At 39.3% G+C, this 17677-nt stretch overlaps 1 protein-coding gene across 1 annotated transcript in view; it reads right to left on the minus strand.

Annotated features, from left to right (window-relative positions):
* PTPRB (protein tyrosine phosphatase receptor type B) overlaps positions 1-17677 on the minus strand; it is a 213155-nt gene that overhangs the window by 166299 nt on the left and 29179 nt on the right. The window contains exon 2 of the mRNA XM_073651780.1: positions 1742-2137. Coding sequence (XP_073507881.1) covers positions 1742-2137 — 396 coding nt within the window. The remainder of the gene's footprint in view (positions 1-1741; positions 2138-17677) is intronic.

Below are 17677 nucleotides of genomic sequence, written 5' to 3' on the forward strand. Positions count from 1 at the left end.
AAACATTTTTCAAGCTGTTGTTGTAAAGTATTCTAATTTACTGAGATAATGACTTTCGTGTTTTCATTGGCTGTAAGCCATAATCATCAACATTAACAGAAATAAACACTTGAAATAGATCACTGTTTGTAATGACTATATAATAGATGAGTTTCACTTTTTGTATTGAAGAACTGAAATAAATTAACTTTTTGATGATATTCTAATTTGGTAAGAAACACCTGTATATCAATGACCTATCCGGGTAGCATTTCCAGTGGGGGCCAAATGTACGCAGCATATAAAGTGGAATACTGCTTTACACTGTTTAGTAGCTGCTGCTGGATACAGCAGATACTCTTTTCAATAGCAGCTGAGCTTCAATATCCGGCTGAGGCCTCAAAAAAATGTACAGAGCTGTGGCATTTTGCCCCATACACTGTTTAAATTTGGCCACCACCGGAATTAATAACAGCTGATCGGTGGGGGAGCAAGGTGTCGGCCCCTACGATCTTGTATTGATGACCTATTTTAATAGATCATCAATATCACAATAGTGAAAGACAGGCATCTCTCATAGTGTATTACCATTTATTGAAACTAAAATTAATTTAATACACTTACAACTTACAGCTAAATAAATTTGGACCCAATCAGATGCCTCCCTGATGGTATATGCCTGTATTTCTCAGCATTTAGGACACTATTAATCCTGGCCAAATTCATAGCTCTATTTGCTGAAGTGCAGCCACAAACTTGCAAGGATCATCCATGATGCTTCACTGTTCCCTGAAGAACACTCACTTATATCACATTCTAGCCGCTCGTTAATCAAGCTGCCAAGCTGCCATCTGTTACAGCTAAACACCTCAAATTTTGTCTCAACAGTCCAGAGCACCTGTTGCCATTTGCCTGAACCCCATTTTCTGTGTTTTCATGCACAGTTGAGTCTCTAGGTCTTGTTTCCGTGACAAAAGTATGGCTTTTGGACTGCATTTCTTCCCTCAAAACCTCTTCTGGCCAGACTTCTCCAAGCAGTATTATAGAACGGCACACACCCATACAAGTCAATGGGTGCATGCAAAACATCGGACTGCACTCGGATATCATCTGAGTGTAGTCCGATATACGATGACTCACAGAATGGAGATGATCGAGAAATGAAGTTCTTCATCTTTTTTGCACCTATGACCTGATTCTCGCATGCGAGGTAAATGACACTCGACTCACACTCGGAGCAGAGTTTGAGCCGAGGGTCATTTGCAAATAGCATCCGATTCTCTTGCATGAGAGAATCATTGGAGGCTATACGCTACTGTGAGTGAACCCTTTGGCTGTTCCTCACACTGTTTCAAGCCTCCTGCACAGCTGTTTCTGTTTCAGGTAATTAATCGGTTTCAACCTATATGTGAAAGCAATGATCATTATCCTTAATTTTGTGCAAGTGTACCTAGAAGAGTTGATGCCATTTCGAAGGCTAAGGGCAGTCACACAAAATATTGACTTGATTTAGATTTCTCTTTTGTTCATTCAATTTGCATTTACATTAACTATTAACAATTGTATCTTTGAAAGCATTCTTACTTTGCAGCATTGTTTCCACATCTGCCTAAAACTTTTGCATAGTACCGTTTATATTGATAAAGTTTGTAGATGGGTAATATTGTGATAATAATACCAAACCACTTAAAGGTTTTGTTTGGAGATAATAAATCATCTAATACACTGCATGTGAATGGTTTTACATATTTACAATACTAACCTTCATCTAAACATATGTTTTCAAATGCACTTTTTCCTGTTTCATCCACTTCCAGTCTTTTCCAGGTATTCGGGTATTTTGTTCCCTTTTTGACAACAACCCTTGATGCTTGTTTCCTCAAGAATAGAGAAGAATTTGCAACTTCAAGAAGTCCTTCATTTTTATGACATGTCCATGTAGGAGCCTTAGCACAGTCAACAAGAATGGCTGGGCGAGAGTGTGATGCGGAAGCGAAAGAAATGCCCAGACACATGGAATATTTCACATTATGTAGCTTCCCATCTTCTGTCCATTTCCAGTGCTGACTGCGATATGTCACATTACATCTGGTAACGGTCACATACTTGCCATGGTTTATACAAACATTCTTTTGGTCATGGTATATAAGAAAGGTCTCTGCAACAGAAATAGAGAAAACACATTATAATGCATTCTATGCAAATCAAAATGTATGGCATTTTTAGCTGTAAGTAGTATCCATGTTGTCTCTAATCTCTTTTGGGTACAATGTGACTGCAGACTTGTGAATCCTCAAATTGCACGCACTGCACGTTGTCAAGATTCTCCGTTGTCGAAAGCAGCAGGTCTGTGAACAAGTATGCGATTAGCATACATCCGGTTATGTGCCGATTAGATGTGCGCTGCCTCACTCAAGGTTTTTAATATTAGAGTTAGGACTGTCCCATAAGGGTTGCCGTGACCTGGCGGGATAGCTTTTACATTATTTTGATCAAAATTATGTTAACTAAATACCCTTTATTATTTATTATTATTTTTGCACTGTGCGATTTATCCATTTACTTCCAGTTATTTGGGTATTTCTCTTGTCTTTGGTTTTTCTCTGTCTAATGGCCTTGTGTGAACATGCATTTACATTTTGCATGCACATCAATTTACATTTCAGTTCAGACCTCCAGGTTTTTCTTTGTAGTTCAGTGTGCTTTAGTGCATATAAAAGGGTGTGGCCGCCCTTCGTCTGAGCTGAGATGCTCATTCTGCCCCGGGTCTATGCTTATACTAGGGATCCAGTCTCTCTGCCCTTGTCCATATGTATGTCACTTGACAATTGGTAAGGTTTTTAATATTAGAGTTAGGACTGTCCCATAAGGGTTGCCGCGACTTTGCGGGATAGCTTTTACTTTATTTTGATCAAAATTATGTTAACTAAATACCCTTTATTATTTATTATTATTTTTGAACTGTGCAATCTATCCATTTACTTCCAGTTATTTGGGTATTTTTCTTGTCTTTGGTTTTTCTCTGTCTAATGGCCTTGTGTGAACATGCATTTACATTTTGCATGCACATCAATTTACGTTTCAGTTCAGACCTCCAGGTTTTTCTTTGTAGTTCAGTGTGCTTTAGTGCATATAAAAGGGTGTGACCGCCCTTTGTCTGAGCTGAGACGCTCATTCTGCCCTGGGTCTATGCTTATACTAGGGATCCAGTCTCTCTGCCCTTGTCCATATGTATGTCACTTGACAAATGGTAAGGTTTTTAATATTAGAGTTAGGACTGTCCCATAAGGGTTGCCGTGACGTGGCGGGATAGCTTTTACATTATTTTGATCAAAATTATGTTAACTAAATACCCTTTATTATTTATTATTATTTTTGCACTGTGCGATCTATCCATTTACTTCCAGTTATTTGGGTATTTTTCTTGTCTCTTTGTTTTTCTCTCTCAATACAAGTGCAAATCGCATACTTACAGTCACATAACCGCCCGCTCCAGAGAATCCTCACAGTGTGCAGTGCGCGCAATGTGAAGATTCCCAAGTCTACAGTCACATTGTACCAAAAGGCTGGACCAACCCTTCAATGTTAATTTAAAGAGCACTTCCATCTAAGCTCAAAATGTATATATAAGTCCTTAAGTTTCCTACCTCAACCAGCTATTAAAATTGTATTCAATTAATTTTTTTAGTTATCAGTTCATGGGAACGCAGGAGAATAGCCCAAATGGCAGCTATCATTCACTAAGTTTCAAAAAGGCCATAAAACCGCTAGAAACCCTAACATTATCTCTGAGGGTAAGGAAAAGAAAATAAATTTGTTACAATTAGACTGAGCAGGAAATCAAAGAACTTATACACACATTCTTTGGCAAATCAATAATAAAACTAGTCATTTAATATGATCATCATTGCATTGGAGAACTAGTTACACCTATTTAAAGAAGACTTTACATCTCTTTTAGGCCTTGCTCATGTTTAAATACGTATGTAAAAAAAAATGGACATGTATCCATGAGTTTTTTATGGACACATGGTTTGTGAAAAAACACGGACATATGAATAGCATCATAGATTATAATGGGTACGTTCTGTATCTGTGAAAAAAAACTTGAAGGAGGCCTTAAAATGTCTATTTCAGTAAGTACATATATTTTTCATCAAATATAAATTCTGGAGCTTTTTTTAAAACTCTGTGTTGTGTCATTCCTCTATTATTCCTGCTAGAAATTTATAACTAAAATGAAAGTTATTGGTGTATCCCTACACAGGGCCCAATCAGTGCTGAAAGTGTCAGCCTGTGCAGGGATACACTCTCTTTACAGGCAAGAACTGACCTTTCCAGCTTACAGCCCCGGCCTATCTATAAGGGGAATATCTGTTTACCACAATTCTCCGGATTAGATAAAAATGTTAAAAAAACAAGCTGAAATGAGGAGAAAACCCTGCTGGGATAATATAAACCTTAGGCTAAGTGCCCACGATGCAGAAATGCTGCATATTTTTTCCGCGTCTCCCTGGCAGGAAAAACGCATGCGGATTTTACATGCGTTTTTCCCGCCAGGTAGAAGCGTTTGTGAAGCGTTTTTGCATGCATTTCTGCATGCGGGTTATCAAGCGCTTTTCCAAGCGATTTTAGCATCACTTGGAAAAGTGCGTGACAACTTGTTCACACTATATAAATCCATGTAACCGGCATGGATTTATAGTAGTGTGACCAAGTTAGTTAAAAAAAAGAATAAGAATGGTAAAAAATAAAAAATAAAGATTATACTCACCTTCTGATATCCTCCCGGTGTTTTCTCTGCTGCGTCCCGTGTCTTGGGCGGCTCGCGGTGGTGTGAAGGACCTGCGGTGACGTCATTGAGTCATGTGTCAAGTCACATGACTCAATGACGTCATGGCAGGTCCTTCACAACACCGCGAGCCGCCCAAGACACTGGACAGAGCGGAGAAAGCACCGGGAGGACATCAGAAGGTGAGCATAATCTTTATTTTTTATTTTAAATTCTTTTTTTAACAGGTTCTATGGTACCTGGGTCTGGAGGAGAGTCTCATCTTCTCCAAACCCGGGTACCATCCGCATATAGAAACGCATATTATCCGTGTGTACAAATGTACTGACACGGATAATATGCGTTTCAATGCAAGTCAATGGCGGCAATTACGCTGCGTGTCCGCAAAATTAATGGACATGCTGCATATTTTTCCGCAATGATAATCCGCAGCGGAAATTTCCGCAGCATGTGCACAGCACATGCGGATTATCATTGGGGACCATGGGGCACATATTACCAAGTATTTTTTAAGCGTTTTCGTTGCGGAAATTCCACGGCAAAAACGCTTGAAAAACGCATAGTGGACACGCAGCCTTAAGTACACGTGCACACAATGAGTTTTTGGTGAGTTTTGAATGCTGCATATTTTCGAAAAAATGTAAGTAACCTATTTTCCTTAATGGGAGCAGAAATGGTGCAGAAAATCTGTAACATCAAAATTGCACCAAAAGCTCATCGTGGGAACGTAGTCTAACACTTAGTGTATTTGTTGACACTGAAAATTGTGTTATAATTATACAGTTGCAATCAATATTAGCCAACCCCATTCGCAAATTTAGGTTCATTAGTAAAAATTACAAACTTTCTATTAGTCAAACAAGAACTATTTAAATCGCTCAACACAGCGAATATAACAATTGGTTTCTCCAAATGCCACACAAAATGGCACTTTTAATGGCCACTGCAGTCCCAGAATTATTCACCCCCTGAATAGAATCCGTGTAAGATCATACATTTTCAAATCAGATGTTGTCTCATGCATATCTGAAAGAAGTAATCAAAAGATTAACCAGTCATGAGAAAAAAATATCAAATACCTGCACTGGCTAGGGATTTGTTGACTGTTACGTTTGATTGCTATAATGTCTGTATACTCTTTTGCTTCTACCTTGGCCAGGAGCTTTGGAATGTTTGTAACGTGGAGCGGGGTGTTAGCCGTGTGGGTGAGGTACTCGTGCTTCACTCTCCAGCACACAACATGAAAATGGGGGTCCTGGCTCGGTGTATGGACTTTAGCTACAGGAGCGTTATGCCCTTGCAGACCACATGGTGCTGGTGACTTCGGCTGGCCAATACCAGATGTTGTAGAGTTCAATGAGGGAGACCACCACTCAAAAATAAACTGTCTTTTACTAAATAATAACATAGGGAGAAGTTTGTACAGGGGATAAGGGGTGCAAAACTTTGTGGATGTTTCTCTTAGAATATGACATTTTAACAAATTCTGTTCTTTTCTGAGTTCGCGCCGCTCTCTGTATCCATTAGGCTCGCTCTCTGGCTTCACCACCACCCAACACAGCACTTCTGGAGCTTACCTAGTCTCCAACAACAGAACCACTAACCAGTAAGTAAGAGTCCTATTGTTCAACCCACAGTTCAGCGTCCTTTTCCTCTTAGGGGAGCTACGTGTGCCACTATGGCCTGTACGTAACTTCTCTGCTTGCTGACGCCTTGGAACTAACGCATGGGGCGTCTTTAAGCCTGACATAGACCTCTTCTGAGCCGAAAGTACAAGATAAGTTAGCTACAATATGCTCAAAAATCATACAAAAATGCATCAGAAGTTTTAGGATTCTGTTCTGTGAAGCAATGATACAAAATTATAACTGGTTTATGGATCAGCGATATGTCTGGAGGAGGAAGAATGAAAGCATACACTCATACATCCTTCATACAGTGAAGCATGGCAATGGCTCGGTGATGCTCTAGGGTCGTTTTGGTTGTTTTGAAAGCAGCATGTGGAAGGCAAGAAGTATTCATTCAAGTATCAGAAAATCCTAGGAGAATATATCATGCTTTCTTTAAAGGGGTTGTCCGGTACTTTTTTTAAGTTGCCCAATGTATTCAGCATGTGGGCATAAGTATCTCTGTAAATACCTTGTGTTGCAGATAGCGCCGCTCACAGGCATTATCACTGGCCGCTCACAGGCATCACGTGACCCCCGGCTGAGGGTCACTCTTCCGCATTCCACCTGTGGCTGCTGGGTTGTGGGTGGGGTTATCCCCCTGCGTCACACCCGGCATCCACCGCACGCTCTCCCTCTCCCCATTCATTGGGAAAGCGAGCAGTAGATGTTGGGTGTGACGCGGGGAATAACCCCGCCCACAACCCAGCAGCCACCGTTGGGACCCCAGTGCTGAGTCACGCCTCACTTGTCGTGACGTCAGCGCGGGGTCACGTGATGCCTGTTATCGGCCACCGATAGCGCCGCTCACAGGCATTATCAGCAACACAAGGTATTTACAAATATACTTATGCCCACATGCTGAATACATTGGGCAATTTAAAAAAAAGTACCGGACAACTTCTTTAAGCAAGCTAAAGCTTGGTCGCCATTTGACCTTAAAACAAGATAACAATCCTAAGCATACCTCAAAGTCCACCAATGCTTGGTTTCATAAAAAGTCCTAGAAGATTGTTGAGTGGCTGTCAGAGTTGTGAGACTTTGACCCCACAAACAATCTTTAGAATATTAGAAGTAGGCTATTGCAAAATGTAAACTCCAGAATATTAGTGAACTGGAGGTCACTGCCCATGAGAAATGGGCTAAGATTCCTCAGGAACTCTGGCAGAAGCTGGTGTCTTGCTGTGCATCACATTTGAAGCAAATCATAAAAGCTAAACTCTACAAAAAGCTAAATTCTACAAAATACTTTAGACGCTTATCATAAAAGGGTTGATTAATTGTGAGACTGCAGTGGTCAATAAAAGTGATATTTTGTGTCGAATTTGGAGAAACCACTTGTTACATTAGTTGTGTTGAGATATTTAAATTGTTCTTGTTTGATGAATCGCACACAGCTGAACAGTGGTAAATTGTGCTACTAATCCTAATTTGCAATGAGGGACAAATAATTTTAAGTGCTATTGTATTTAATTTGCTGGACTGTGCAAATGGAAAAAAGTCTTGTTAATTTCTAACTCAGTGATGCCCAGATGCACAACTCATTATATGCGTAGGGTCACATGAACGTATAAAACATCAGTCAGTGTTTCAGCCAGAAAAGAGGGCTGTTTTTTTTCTCACTTGTCATTCATGTGCATTCCGTTTTTTTTACAGCAGTAGCTATTAATCATTTACAGCACCATTTACAGTTTCCTATGTTACAGAATTGCAATATATCCGTAAAAATCGGATGCTCTACTGTGTTTTTTTCTCACACCCATAGACTTGAATGGGTGAGTCTCTTTGTAATACAACATTGGCTCAGATAAATAAGTCCAAAGTAGAAATATACTTATAACTATGTCTCCTTCAATGTATGTATTAACCTACAAGTATGACACATAATCTAATACAAAAAACATTTATTTGAGTAGAATAAAATTACATAAAGACAAAAGTTACAAAGAGGAAAAATGCCTAGAACATGAACGTCTGAGGGTAGGCAGGAAAGTAATTAAATGTACAGGAGACATAATGCATAATAATAGCCTGGAGTCAGGGTATATCAATCCTATAGGAGTAGTTGTCAAATATAATTATTAAAGTGCATAGTGCAATAAATACTCCCCCAAGTGGGTACACATATACAAATTATACACTCATGAAGTGAAAGTAAGCCAATAGGATAGAAGAAGCCACTGAGTCACAGGGATGTATCACAATGTAAATAGTAAACTACCTGTAAGTCCCTCAGAGTCCACACAGATCCGACGCGCGTTTCGCCGTTGGCTTTAACCAGGTTAAAGCCAATGGCAAAACGCACGTCGGATCTGTGTGAACTCTGAGGGACTTACAGGTAGTTTACTATTTACATTGCACTATGCACTTTAATAATTATATTTGACCACTACTCCTATAGGATTGATATACCCTGACTCCAGGCTATTATTATGCATTATGTCTCCTGTACATTTAATTATTTTCCTGCCTACCCTCAGACGTTCATCTTTTGGGCATTTTTTCGCTTTGTAACTTTTGTCTTTATGTAATTTTATTCACTCAAATAAATGTTTTTTATATTAGATTATGTGTCATACTTGTAGGTTAACACATTGGCTCAGATAAGCTTCATGGCACATTTTTCAATATGGAACATGTTCTAGAACTCAATTGTTATAATCCTTTACATATTTTAGCTTTGTCTGGTATTATCTTTACAGAGACCACAAGTCAGTGTTAACTTCATACAGCCAGACCATCTAGTCAAAAGCTGCAATTTGCAATGTAAGTGGAACACGTGAACCCTTTGCTCACTCAGGACATTCTCTACAACCTTGATTTTATTTTCAAGATCCTGTTGGGTTTCTTCTTCCTCCATACCACCACTGTTGTATAGGAATAACAGGTCACAGCCCAATTATAGGCCTTAGGGTAGTCAACCTTCTCGTATACCACTAGCTGAAAATTCCTCTCCGGCTTACAGCTCCAAAAACCTGAGCTGACTCAGCTAAAACTCTGTCAAGGATTGAAGACTCCCCACATTCCACCCACTTCTTAGGTTGACTTCCAACTGGGATGAAATTATCATACAGCCCAGATTGTATTTCACTAGTGTTTTCCAGAACTAAAGTCTCCCACAGACCACACAACCAAAGTTGACATTTCCAGGGATGAAGGTATCCCCAGCCTACACCACTGTAGGACCAGTTTATAAAAACCCTTCCCAAACTCTGAAGATACTCTGGGTCCATTGGTGACAACTGTTTCCTGCTGTCAGCTAACCATCTCTTCCTCAATAACATTTTCTGAGCATTACTACATGGTAAAGAAATGGCACTTTGAGTCCTTATTAAACTCAAGGTAACCCAATATGAAGCATTTTGGGTATCTCATCTTATTTAGGGCTCCAGCTCACCAAGAAGCTCTTTCATAATGATCAAACCTACTCTAGACTCCACACCATCAACTGTTTCATGATGGACAGTCCAGTCCTAACAGGTACGTGGGCTAACAACAAGTTCTCCAAACATTTTACATGGTTTGACTAATAGGGTTGCTAACCTGAATACTTCTTTGTTTTTCTCTGGACAGCTTAGTCAAAAATCAGAAAGCAAACATATTTTTAATTTTAAAATTTGAAATCATAATGAATGATAAAGTTCATAAATAATATCAGTGTTTAGCTGAGAATATGGCTATGAACTCATTATTCCTAGCATTAACTATGATATGTAAAATGATAGTTACTGACCAGTTAATGACCAGCACTATAATCATCAGCATAAAAACCATCTTGAAAGCAGCAGTTTTATCAAGAACACTGGATAAAGTCTCCTATTTTTATAGACTGTCCAAAAATGTATGGATGTTTGACAGGCTTGCAGACTGCGCTATCCCACCTGGTGCCAAAACACAGCACTATGCACTTTCCTTTTTTTTTTTTTATATCTGTCGCTCGTGATGAGAGTTTGATAATAAGTAATGAAAGGTTAGGGGAACATTGGTCTTATGTCTACAGCTTATTCATTACCTAAGTCTGCTGTATTTATATATACTATTATAATTTACTTACTTACAGCAAGGTATAAGTTCATTTTGTTTCTATCATATGTTTTGTCTATTAAATGGCCACAGTGTGAATATGCTCTTATATGTTGATTGTATACAGGTATTCAGTGGCTTGCAAAAGTATTCACCCACTTTGGCTTTTTACCTATTTTGCTACATTACAACCTGTGTTCAAATATTTTTGTAATCCGATTTGTGTGTGATGCATCAGCACTAAATAGTCTAAGTTGGTGAAGTGAAGTGAGAAAAATATAGGCTTAAATTAAATTTCGGGGATAAAATAACTAAAAATTGGCATGTGGATATGTATTCACCCCTTTTGCATTGAAGCCCCTAAACATTTTTGGTGCAAGCAATTACCTTCATAAGTCACATGCTTAGTGAAAGGAAGTCCACCTGTGTGCAATCTAAGTGTCACATGGTCTGTCAGTATATACACACCTTTTCTGAAAGGCCACAGAGGCTGCAATGCCATTAAGCATGAGGCACCACTAACCAAGCAACACCATGATGATCAAGGAGATCTCCAAACAAGTCAGGGGCAAAGTTGTTGAGAAGTACAAGTCAGGGTTGGTTTATAAAAAAATCCCAATCTCTGATGATCCCCAGAGCACCATCAAATCCATCATGATCAAATGAAATGAACATGGTACTACAAAAAACCTGCCAAGAGAAGGCCGCCCACCAAAACTCTCAGCCCGGACAAGGAGAGCATTAATCAGAGAGGTAGCACAGAGACCAAAAGTAACCCTGAAGGCGCAGCAGAGTTCCCAAGCAGATACTGGAATATCTGTCCACACGATCACAATGGGCCGTGCACTCCACAGAGGTGGCTTTTATGGAAGAGTGGGTAGAAAAAAGCCTTGACTTACACACAAAAATTGTAAGGCTCGTTTTTAGTTTGCCAAAAGACATGTGGCAGATTCTCCAAATATATGAAGGAAGGTGCTGTGGTTAGATGAGATCAAAATTTTACTTTTGGTTACTTTTTGGCCACCAAGGTAAACACTATGTCTGGCATCAAACCAGCACAGCTCATCACCCCAAGAAGACCATCCCCACAGTGAAACATGGTGGTGGCAGCATCGTGTTTTGGGATGTTTTTTGGCAACAAGGACAAGGAAAATGGTCTGAGTTGAGGGAAGATGGATAGGATGGTGCGAAATACAGGGATATTCTTGAGAAAAAAAATGTTTCAGTCTGTCAGTGATTTGAGACTGGGACGAAGGTTCACCTTCCAACAAGACAATGACCCAAAGCATACTGCTAAAGCAACACTCGAGTGGTTTAAGGGGAAACGTGTAAATGTTTTGGAGTGGCCTAGTAAAACCCCAGACCTTAATCCAATTGAGAAACTGTAGTCAAACTTGAAGACTGCTGCTCACCAGAGGAGCTGGAGCAGTTTTGCCTTGAGTATCGGGCAAAAATCCCATTGGCAAGATGTGGCAAGTTCATAGAGACTTATCCAAAGAAACTTGCAGCTGTAATTGCCACAATAGGAGGCTCTACAAAGTATTGACTTTAGGGAGGTGAATAGTTATGCACACTGAAGTTTTCAGTTATTTTTCCTATTTGTTGTTTGTTTCACAATAAAAAGAAAACCAAATGTTGATAGTTGTAGGTACAAGTGATTCTCACTAAATTAGAATATCATCAAAAACTTAATTTATTTCAGTTCTTCAATACAAAAAGTGAAACTCATATATTATATAGAGTCATTACAAACAGAGTGATATATTTCAACTGTTTATTTCTGTTAATGTTGATGATTATGGCTTACATTAAATGAAAACAAAAAAGTCTTTATCTCAGTCAATTAGAATACTTTATAACAACAGCTTGAAAAATGTTTTTAAAATCTGAAATGTTGGCCTATTGAAATGTATGTTCAGTAAATGCACTCAATACTTGGTTGAGGCTCCTTTTGCATCAATTAGTGCATCAATGCGGCGTGGCATGGAGGCGATCAGCCTGTGGCACTGCTGAGGTGTTATGGAAGCCCAGGTTGCTTTGATAGCAGCCTTCAGCTCGTCTGTATTGTTGGGTCTGGTGTCTCTCATCTTCCTCTTGACAATATCCCATAGATTCTCTATGGGGTTAAGGTCAGGCGAGTCTGCTGGCAAATCAAGCAGAGTGATACTATTGTTTTTAAACAAGGTATTGGTACTTTTGGCAGTGTGGACAGGTGCCAAGTCCTGCTGGAGAATGAAATTTCCATCTCCAAAAAGCTTGTCGGCAGAGGGAAGTATGAAGTGCTCTAAAATTTCCTGGTAGATGGCTGCGCTGACTTTGGTCTTGATAAAACAAAGTGGACCTACCCCAGCAGATGACATGGCTCCCCAAACCATCACTGATTGTAGAAACTTCACACTAGACCTCTAGCAGCTTGGATTGTGGCCTCTCCACTCTTCCTCCAGACTCTGGGACTATGATTTCCAAATGAAATGCAAAATTTACTTTCATCTGAAAAAAACACATTGGACCACTGAGCAACAGATCAGGTCTTTTTCTCCTTGACCCAGGTAAGACGCTTCTGGCGTTGTCTATTGATTATAAGTGCCTTGACACAAGGGATGTGACACTTGTAGCCCATGTCCTGGAAACATCTGTGTGTGGTAGCTCTTGAAGCAATGACTCCAGCAGCAGTCCACTCCTTGTGAATCTCCCTCAAATTTTTGAATGGCCTTTTCTTAACAATCCTTTCAAGGCTGCGGTTATCCCAGTTGCTTGTGCATCTTTTCCTACCACACTTTTTCCTTCCACTCCACTTTCCATTAATATGCTTGGATACAGCACTCTGTGAACAGCCAGCTTCTTTAGCAATCACCTTGTGTGGCTTACTCTCCTTGTGGAGTGTGTCAGTGACTGCCTTCTGGACATCTGTCAAGTCAGCAGTCTTCCCCATGACTGTGGAGCCTACTGAAACAGATTAAGGGACTTTTTTAAACACATCGGAAGCCTTTGCAGGTGTTTTTTGTTAATTATTGTAATTTACTGAGATAATGACTTTTGTGTTTTCATTGGCTGTAAGCCATAATCATCAACATTAAGAGAAATAAACACTTGAAATAGATCACTCTGTTTGTAATGACTCTATATAATATATGAGTTTCACTTTTTGTATTGAAGAATTGAAATAAATTAACTTTTTGATGATATTCTAATTTAGTGAGAAGCACTTGTATGTTATTTATATGAACTCATGCAAACCCTCAAAAATACAGTGAAATTCCAGGTTGTGAGGTAGCAAAACACGAAAAATGCCAAGGGGTGAATACTTTCGCAAGCCACTGTACCAACTTATGTGATGGCTCATTTCTTTGGTTTTGCTGTAGTTTTTTGTACTTTGTACAAACAGAGTGTGACTCCCCTTTTTTGAGCTAGGCATTTCATTTATATAGCTTCTCATGGTCAGGTGTCTGACCAGTCGGATCCCGGTCCTGCTCTGCCCCCATCTACATTGAAGTCATCTGACACAAGGTGAGGTTTTAATACTAGAGGATAGGACCATCCTGATTTGGGTACACTTTGTTGCGGTGGGCTAGCTTTTAAGTTTTTTAATCAAAGACAGTGTTTACTAATTACCATATGTTGTTTATCTGTACTATTATTATTTACTTACAGCAAGATATATGATCATTTTATTTTTATCTTTGAAAGGAAAGACCAGGGGCAGATATACCATTGGTGCAACCTGTGCAGCCGCACAGAGACCCAGCAGGCAAGGGGGCCCACTTCCACCCCCAAAGAAGGTGAAATTGTGCATTATGATGAGCTATTGGACTGCAAAGGGCCCATGTACTGTTCTCGCACAGGGGCCTTTTCTGTGTTGTGTCTGCTATTGGAAAGGACTCCATTCAAAGTCTTTCTAAGGTAAGTTTCACACGTTTCACATTCATGATGATGACAGGCATGATGTCTGGGCTAGTCGCAGTTTTACTTACCTAAACTCAACAGCCTCATTGGCATATACAGTGGGAACAAAAGTTTTGCATTTTTTTTAAAGTGTGATTACTTCTGTCTGTTTGTTATGATGCCATTTTCCTGGTGAGTTTAGTAAACTGGAAGCAAATGGTTGTCAGCTATAAGGATGAAAATTGTGGTTGACATTGTTTTATCCCTTTATGTGTTAGTTTTCAACATTTGCTGGGCCAAATGTTTTGCATATTTTGTCATGGGTAGTCGAATTTTACCTAATTTTTTTTCTATATGTATGTTTTTAGGCTAAAACATGGCAAAGACAAAGCCAAATTTGTCACCAGATGTCAGGAAGCTTATTATTCTGAGAATGAAGTCAGGCAAAAGCCCAAAAGAGGAGCTATGGAATTCACCTGTTCTCAGAGTCAAGAGATTCAGACTCAGAGTCACATAGATTAAAAAAAGAAAAAGAAGGTTGTGGAACAGCTAACAAACCTAGAAGTGGATGACCAAGTAAAACTTCCTCCAGAGTTGATCACGTTATTAAGAAAAAGTCAGTATCTGATGTCCATAAAAGTTCTGTACCAGATTTTACACAAAATGAATGAAGAATATGGGGTCAAAGTCAGTCACCAAACTGTGGTGTGACGGCTAAGAGCAGTAGGGTTGAATGCATGAGTTCCAATCAAGAAGCCTTTCATCTCTGCAAGGGAACTGGAAGGTCCGACTTGAGTTTGCCAAAGAACACAATCAATAAAAAGAGACAAATTGGTCTAAGGTGTTGTGGTCGGATGAATCTAAGTTCAATCTGTTTGGTAATGAAGGCAAGTGCTATTAATACTGCCTAATTGGAAAACCTAATGATGTAAGGTACCAAACGCCTACAGTGAAACATGGTGGTGGCAATGTCATGGTTGGGGCTGCTTTTCTGCATCTGCCATTGGCTCTCTGCATAGAATTGATGGAAATATGAATGATACCATGGTAAAACCAAAGTAGGCAGGGGATGGAAATTCCAGCAAGGCAATGATCACAAGCACACATCTAATTTAGTGAAAAATTGTTTACTCCTAATTTGGAGTGGAATGAGATTTTCTCACCAGCATTGTCTATTGATGGTATTCCTGGTGGTATTTTTATATCTGTGATTCATCACTGATATAGGTGGACGGATTCTGACTAAGAGATAGTTTGTTAGTGGTTCTCGATGTCATCTGCACGGGTGCCACAAACTGCTTTATAATATTGATTGTCAGTGGTTGGATCACATTTTCACTTGTGTCTGTTTCTATGGTATTAGGTGTCTTTAGTGAGTTGTAAGACACTATTTTAATATAATCTATTAAAAGTTATCTTTTAAATGGGTTTTTCCATGTGAGACGTGTTTACATACCCATGGGTATATTCTATTTTTGTGATCTGAAAAATTGTTTAGCAAAGAAAAATGTTTGCCTGTGGCAATAGCCAAGTCAATCACTTGATTTACACCCTATAGAGCACCTTTGGGATGAGTTAGGGCAACGAGTTGGGGCCCGTACCCATAGCAATAAAGATGAATTGTTTGCAGATTTGCAAATGTAATGGAGCAAGATATCTTGAATACCCTAGTGGCTTCAATGTCCTGTCGGTGTGGTGCAGTAATTAAAGCAAGAGGTTATACTACAAAATACTAAGTTTTGGCATTGTAAACAATGAATTACTCTCTATGTTGTGATCAGTAAATAGTACGGTATATGCAAAACTTTTGGCAGTCAGTTTCTTTAATTAAATGACCCTACCTATATTCAAAATAATTTTTGGTTAAAATTAAGGTCTTGCATAATGACAACTTCATGCACTTTCAATTCATCGCCAGAAAAATGGCATCACAACAACCAGACAGAAGTAATCACATTTTTTAAAAAAATGCTAAACTATTGGTCGCCACTGTATAAGGCTGTTGAATTTGGGTCAATAGGCTGGTTCAGGCATCATGGTATGTATTCGGACCATGAATGTCAGATGTATGAAAACATTCCAACAGGGATCATGGATGGATAGGTGATTTTTTTTTTTAATTCGCAGAGCTGCTTTAATAATGTTATTGCCCTGATTCTTCTTATCCAGCAGGGATACTCTTCTGAGGACCAAGGGTGCTTGGCTATTATGAAATAAATGACACCAAAAAGTAATTCAGTCATTGTTATGCAGTGATATGAAGATAGTAGTCTGTTTCACAGATAACTGTGATGAGACATTTCTAACTTCCATTTCATGTTTTCATGGAGTTTTTATTTAACACATTCATTACCAAGGGGTTCATCTGCTACATTATTCCATAAACCTTTTTTGCACCTACGAAGTTGCTTTGTAGATAATGTTCACAAATGAAAATTCATCTAAGAAAGGAATGTAAGCAGAATATTTCCATGGGATTTTTACACACGTGGTCAAAATTGTTGGAACCCCTCGTTTAATGAAAGAAAGACCCACAATGGTCACAGAAATAACTTGAATCTGACAAAAGTATTAATAAATCAAAAATCTATGAAAATGAACAAATGAAAGTCAGACATTGCTTTTCAACCCTGCTTCCACAGAATTTTTAAAAAAAATTAAACTCATGAAATAGGTCTGGACAGAAATGATGGTACTCTTAACTTAATATTTTGTTGAATAGCCTTTTGAGGCAATCACTGCAATCAACCGATTCCTGTAACTGTCAATGAGACTTCTGCACTTCTCGATAGGTATTTTGGCCCACTCCTCATGAGCAAACTGCTCCAGTTGTCTCGTGTTTGAAGGTTGCTTTTTCCAGACGGCATGTTTCAGCTCTTTCCAAAGATGCTCGATAGGATTTAGGTCTGAGCTCATAGAAGGCCACTTCAGAATAGTCCAATGTTTTCCTCTTAGCCATTCTTGGGTGTTTTTAGCTGTGTGTTTTGGGTCATTATAATGTTGCAAGATGCATGACCTGCGACTGAGACCAAGCTTTCTGACACTGGGCAGCACATTTCTGTTATGATCTGCAACATGTACTAAGGTAAGATAGGGGAAAGCTGTCCCTACAGTAAGACTAAGCTGAATCCCTATGATGTAGCGGGCTGCCTGTTCCTAGCGAACAGACCCGCCTTAGTCCTTGGCTAGTCTGAACGAAGACCTATAGCATAAGGGGAGGGGTCCCTAAAAGAACTAAGGACTGGAACAAAAATGGGACACCTTCTAAACAGAGAAGTTGTTGCAGAACACAAAAAGACAAACTGACAAAATGGTACTAGAAGTCCCAGAAGGA

This window comes from Phyllobates terribilis, unplaced genomic scaffold (assembly GCF_046119375.1).
Source record: "Phyllobates terribilis strain yellow unplaced genomic scaffold, ASM4611937v1 Scaffold_11__3_contigs__length_659146591, whole genome shotgun sequence".
NCBI classification, from domain to species: Eukaryota; Metazoa; Chordata; class Amphibia; order Anura; family Dendrobatidae; genus Phyllobates; species Phyllobates terribilis.